Source organism: Carassius carassius, chromosome 13, assembly GCF_963082965.1.
Source record: "Carassius carassius chromosome 13, fCarCar2.1, whole genome shotgun sequence".
In the NCBI taxonomy this organism is placed as follows: domain Eukaryota; kingdom Metazoa; phylum Chordata; class Actinopteri; order Cypriniformes; family Cyprinidae; genus Carassius; species Carassius carassius.
Window position 1 is genome coordinate 3,102,081 of NC_081767.1, and position 6,000 is coordinate 3,108,080.

General features: G+C 35.4%; 1 protein-coding gene and 1 long non-coding RNA gene across 2 annotated transcripts; one reads left to right on the forward strand and one right to left on the reverse strand.

Annotated features, from left to right (window-relative positions):
• Positions 1-1,661: 1,661 nt before the first annotated feature.
• On the forward strand, positions 1,662-1,852 carry LOC132155539 (uncharacterized). The gene is made up of 2 exons (XR_009437263.1): positions 1,662-1,738; positions 1,770-1,852. It is a non-coding gene; the product is annotated as an uncharacterized LOC132155539 (long non-coding RNA).
• LOC132155538 (RNA-binding protein 7-like) lies at positions 1,848-5,441 on the reverse strand. The gene is made up of 5 exons (XM_059564321.1): positions 5,247-5,441; positions 4,119-4,281; positions 3,708-3,795; positions 3,082-3,175; positions 1,848-2,196 (listed from the first exon to the last, which is right to left on the reverse strand). The coding sequence occupies exons 1-5, from the start codon at positions 5,337-5,339 to the stop codon at positions 1,879-1,881; spliced, it is 756 nt and encodes a 251-aa protein (XP_059420304.1). The 5' UTR covers positions 5,340-5,441; the 3' UTR covers positions 1,848-1,878.
• Positions 5,442-6,000: the final 559 nt, after the last annotated feature.

Here is a 6,000-nt window from a genome sequence, read left to right on the forward strand (position 1 = left end):
GTGTTTGCTTTAGTTGGGCTCTTGACCCTTGACTTCTGTCTTAGTCTTTTCTCTGGCTGTTATAACCACGTGTTTCTACAACACATTTGTTGTAATTCAAAAGCCCAGAAGAAATGCCATCAGGTGTTAACCTGTACCTAGGCGTAGGTTGTTATACTTATATATATATATATATATATATATATCCTACGTACAGAGACATTAAATGAATGTATTTTCATTCAACAATATATGGATTTTAATAGAGTGGTAGAAGGCTAGCGGGGGTAAAGGGGCACAAGCAGCCACCGTTTCTGGATTCCGGTCGCAAAACAGCTCAATCAATTAAGCGGTAAATGCGCAGAGGCTGAGCTCCTCGGTAACGCGTGTCCCGGGACAGCAGCTTCATTAGAACCCGATCCTCCGCAGATTAATGCACAGACCCGGGGCTCAGCGTGCTTCTACATCCGGGAGCTTTGTGGGGATGTTCGGCTTCAAGCGCCCCAGGAGCCGCTGATGGCAACTAAAGCACTCTCGGAAGGGCATCTAATGACCTCAGATCGAACATTAAAAGATTCCGTTGCCGGATGTGTCTAGTTATTTTAGTGCAAACACTAGTGGATCAGTGCCGTTAATTACCACGAGTCACGATTACTAAAGTCCAGTTCAAGCTCTCATGAAACCTTTACAAACATTTATTCTAAAGAATGAAAATGACACGCTGAAAGATTCTGTGGTTGCAGATTCAGTAGGCTATTTTTATTTACAGAAAAAATAAAAATTATATATATATATATATATATATATATATATATATATTTTTTTTTTTTAATTGTATGGTACCCCCCATTTTTAGCGAAGTAATGTTTAAGTGGGATCTGACCTGTTAGGCTTGACCTATAGCTGGTTAGAGTCGGTAGATCACCGACCATAAACCTGCTTGACCACCAAGCTGATATGAATAGGAGTTCTATCAACAAAAAAAACATAACTTTACAAAGATTTTACTCCTTTGCAAATCTTTTGAAACCTGTACCACTTTACCCTATATTATATTAAGCCTGCATTAGAATCCATACATAGAGAAAAGCATATAAATACACTTACAAAAAGAAGAATAATTATGACTATACATACTTCAAATATGGCACAAACTACAGACTACTGAAATGCTGAATTAAAACAATTAAAACTACATTTATATGATGTAAAAAATTGTAAGAGCTCAACAACAAATTCAGACAGAAAGAGATCAGTAAACAATGATTTTATGAAACCAAATGTTGCACTTGATAAAAATGGCAAATTTACAAAAGTATTAAAACTAGTTATTGCTCCAAGTTTACAAAGACTGTCTTGATGAATAATAAATCTCATCCCCAAAAGAGGAACGTAGAAAGTATACACGCAATCAGTAAAAAAATTAAAATAAAAAACAAAAAAGCACGTATATTAAACATGAAGCACCCGAAAACTAGTTTTCTATTTTTCAAAATGAGAAATCCTGAGAAATTAATTTCTAGAATTAAAAAAAAAATATTTTGCTCTTTTATGCATTTTTGTTGCTGTACATACAAATATATTTATCAAAAATTACATTCTTAAAAATAAAAGTTATAAACATAGGCGTCCCCCGAGATCAAAATATATATTTAAAACAGGACGGCACATAAAATGGCCAACTTATTACTTTTTTTTTTACTTTCAATCCAAATGCCTAAACTTCATTGTGACAAAAACTTGCTTTTTTTGCAGTACAGTTGTACTACCAAATTTTTTTTTTTTTACAGTTAAGATGCAATCCACAAAATAGAAAATGTAAAAATCTTGGAGGATAACAAAATCTTATTAAAACAGTTGATAAAAAAAAAAGAACTAAAATGCTACTTAAGCTGGTTTTTAAAAGCGTTTCCATCGTCCCTCTCTGGAGTCTCTCTGTCGTTCAGGAGGGTAATTCCTGTTGTGTCCTCCGCTGCGGTCATCATGGTGATAGAAGTCACCTCGCCGATGCCGGTCATAGTTATTCCCGCCGTGCCGTTGCTCTCTGCCATGATGGTTGTTATTGTCCTGGTGAGGGTGGCGATGACCGCGCTGGCCGGACCGATCCTGCTGCCAGTGATTACTGTCTGCTGGACTGCGCAGCTGCTGCATGCCCTGCTGGAGACCTCCATTGAGCTGGAGACACTGCTGCATCTGAACCTGCCACATGTTATTCATCTATTACAAAAAAGGACAAAAAGTTGAGGGGTGAGATTAAATGCTTCAGAGCATATTTTAGACATGACACTGGAACACTCAGCATCTTAATAATTCACCCAAAGTTTTTCTTCATCTGAGCAGATCTGGAGAAATGTAGCATCCCATCACTTGCAGTGAATGGGTGCCGTCAGAATGAGAGTCCTAACAGCTCATCAAAACATCACAATAATCCACACTACTCCAGTCCATCAGTTTATGTCCTGTGAAGCGAAAAGCTGAATAATTAACACATCCATCGTCAGGACATTTTTAACTTTAACCATTGATTCTTGCAAAAATACAAGTCCTTCCTCAAGCACTTCCTCAAGTGAGGAAAAAAAAAATTCCATCTCCTATCACATCCACCCACATATTCATTTAGAACTGTTTTTGCTTATAAACAGTGATTGATCTGTGCAGATTTCTCTCCCGATTCAGACAAGACAACTTTTTCCTTGGATGAAGTGCTATTTTGGATAATGGACTCGTATTTTACCCAGAAACAACAGTCTGGGTTTTTAAAAACGTCTTGATGATGAATGTTTTTCTTTTCTCAAGATTTTAATGGACTGGAGTGCTGTGGATTATTGTGATGTTTTTATCAGCTGTTTGGACTCTCATTCTGACGGCACCCATTCACTGCAGAGCATCCATTGCTGAGACAATGATGCAATGCTACATTTCTCCACATCTGTTCAAAATACAAACCCATCTTGGATGAGTACATTTTCAGCAAATCTTCATTTTAAAACTTCTCTTAAATGTCCTTCAGCAATAAAATCTACTTTTGGTCTGATATTAATGAACAGATTTTGAATGTAGGAACCCGAACATGAGCAGAAGTGTTAGTAGAGGTATTCTCACCATCGCCTGTCTCTGCAGACTGTCAGGTGAAGACAAAGATCTCTGTATATGCTGCGGAGGGGAGTAGGACGGAGAGCCCATCTGCTCTGGGGTTCTGCCAGAACAGAAAAGTACATCAGTTCAGGTTAGAACCCTAGAAACAAGATCCATGTACTGGCCAGGATTTCTAAATTGCCTAAAATGTCTAATATTATGCAGCACAACTATTTTCAACATCAATAATAAAATTAGCATATTAAAATTTGAACATTTTACATTTCAAAATAGAAAATTGCTATTTTAAATTGTTATAACGTGTCACAGTATTACTGGTTTTATGTATTTTTAATTAAATAAATCCAGCCTCGGTGAGCTGATACTATCCACACCGATTGTTTGTGTGGCTGTGCATTAAATAATTTTGCACAACCCTAATATTATACAGTTGAATGAAATGATTCCTCTTAATATTTTTGATGCATCGTAAATGATTAATGTAGTGATGAAATCAGAAACCCTCCACTTGAAGAAACGCGATTACACATGGTCACAGGAGACACATTCGGGATGTAAACAGTGATGGGTCTCAGCTGACAAGATCACTTGAAACATAAGCACTAAATCACTCTTTTTAAATCAGAAGTTACCTTCCGCCGCGGTGACCAGGTGTGTTTGCTGGACTGGGGTTTTGAGAGTTTGCTGGACTTTTGCCTTCCTGATTAATATGACTGCTGCCTGTTAAAAACAACTGCGATTTAGATGACCATTCATCTGGTTCTTACACGGCTGGGCTCAAAAGATATTTCATAATATGCTCAATTAATTAGAATTAGAATTAAGCAAGCAAATGGCATCGAAATTCCAGCACAACCTTTGTTTTATCATCTCTACTACTATTTTCTAACATCACGTTCTTAAAGATGATTGTGTAAATGTTGTGGAAACTCATTAAATGACTAGTGTGTGTGTGTGTGTGTGTCTATGCTGAAATGATAAGACAGTGATACATCTCTAATGAGCACAAAATAAATAAAGCAAGATGAAATGTAAATTCCTACCGGCTCTGAACTTTATGTTGAGCTGCCGTCCGTACAGACGGATGCCATTCAGCAAGTTCAAGGCGTAGGGCACAGACACTTCATGTTTGAAGTTTACAAATGCAAACTGCTTCGATTTGCCATCATTGTCTTTAGGGATTTTGACTTTGATCAACGGCCCAGCCTATTGGAAAGAGAAATGTGTCAGATCTCTGATCTCTGTTACTTAAGCCAATACACTACAGACAAAACCATTGACAAAAACAGCACTTGTCGAATTTGCTTTCAAAAAAAAAAAAAAAAAAAAAAAAAAAGTTAAGTAGTTTTCTCCTGCACTGATTCAGAAACTAAACTTGGAAATATTTATTCCCGGTTATAATGCAATGGTTTTTACAGAGACATTTGTTCATATATAATGTGCCTGATTAATATAACATATATACATATATATATATATATATATATATATATGCTATATATGTATGCATAAAAAAAAATCCGGCCTGTTAAAATTATTTAAAAAAAGAGACATATCCAAAATCTTCTCTGTAGAAACATGTCGCTGTAGTATATCCACAAAATAAATCAAGCATTTTGAACCAGGCTTCATCAATGTTTCGCTTTCTGTTCTGCTAATGTATGCAAATTAATGCATATTTAAGTACATCATGCATAGTTTGCATATTTCAAAAGTGTATATCAGAAGTCTTGTAATACAAAACAATTAACGTTACCTTAAAGTTCTGCGATTAATTACATAAGTGGGGAACTATGATGATATTTATTAGTTAAAAATGTATAGCCTTAAATGTAAATGAATGACACAATCAAAATAAAGACGAATGAATGACGACATAGACGACAACAACAACAACTTAAAATAAACAGCAAGCCAATATCCGTTATATTTTTGAATAATTGTTCAGATTATTAAGCGTAAACGTGTTCAGAAATGTTCCAAAAGAAACTAACGTCACCGCATTACAGAAAATATTCCATTTTTTTTTTAAGCGACACCTCGGTGATTTGTTCATAAAATCTACTGAATCTACTGTTTTCAGTAGAGTCGTCTGCAAATAGATAAAACATAAATAAACAGCAGTCTTTCACTAGCATTAGCAAGCTGAACAACGAAACTGAAACACTCACCTGTAAAAACAGCTCAAATATAACTTCTTCTGTAACTTGAGGGTCCAAATTCCCCACAAACAAAGTCCGGTCAGCCTCATCGGCTATTCCCATTTTGCAAAATATTAATAATCTAGCCGGTTGATTGCGTTAGCTCTCCTAGCTTGAATTTATGAACAACCCATCTGCCTACTGTAAAACGCCTTTGCCGTGTGTGAGCAATAACTGTCGTGATGAACAGCCGCTTCACGACAGTAGCAGTTCCAGGAAATACCACAGGGAGCGCCATTTCGCCGTTTAATTGAACTGATCATATGCAGTGTTGCATAAAGTACCTCAAAGTCATACTCAAGTAAAATTACTGATATCTTAACAGAAAATTACTTTGGTAGAAGTTGAAGTCACCGTTTAGAATATTACTTGAGTAAAAGTCTAAAAGTATGTGATATTTATTGGACTTCAGTACCAAAAGTATTTTTTAAATCTTAAATGTACTTAAATTTATTTTTATTTTTATTTATTTTAAATGTATTTAAGTATTGAAAGTAAAAGTACAAGTTAATGCAAAATGGAAAATAAGCAAATAAATATGTATATAAAAACGTTCATACACAGCTTGAGTAGCAAGATTGTCTTCAGTTTTAATAATTTCTTCATTTTGTATTTTTGGATAAGAATTAGAAGCACTTAATCTGGTACCTAATGTCTTTCAATCCAACATAAGAAAACATTTCTGTAATCTGCATCTAAAATAGCATGTATTTACCATAGACTG

What these genes read in the sequence shown, in the direction of transcription:
- LOC132155538 (XM_059564321.1), bottom strand. Translation starts at nt 5,339, where the DNA reads ATGGGAATAGCCGATGAGGCTGACCGGACTTTGTTTGTGGGGAATTTG. An exon ending in CAACATAAAGTTCAGAGCCG is followed by an intron (nt 3,796 to 4,118) that starts GTAGGAATTTAC and finishes TGTTTTTAACAG; the next exon opens with GCAGCAGTCATATTAATCAG. An exon ending in CCTGGTCACCGCGGCGGAAG is followed by an intron (nt 3,176 to 3,707) that starts GTAACTTCTGAT and finishes CTGTTCTGGCAG; the next exon opens with AACCCCAGAGCAGATGGGCT.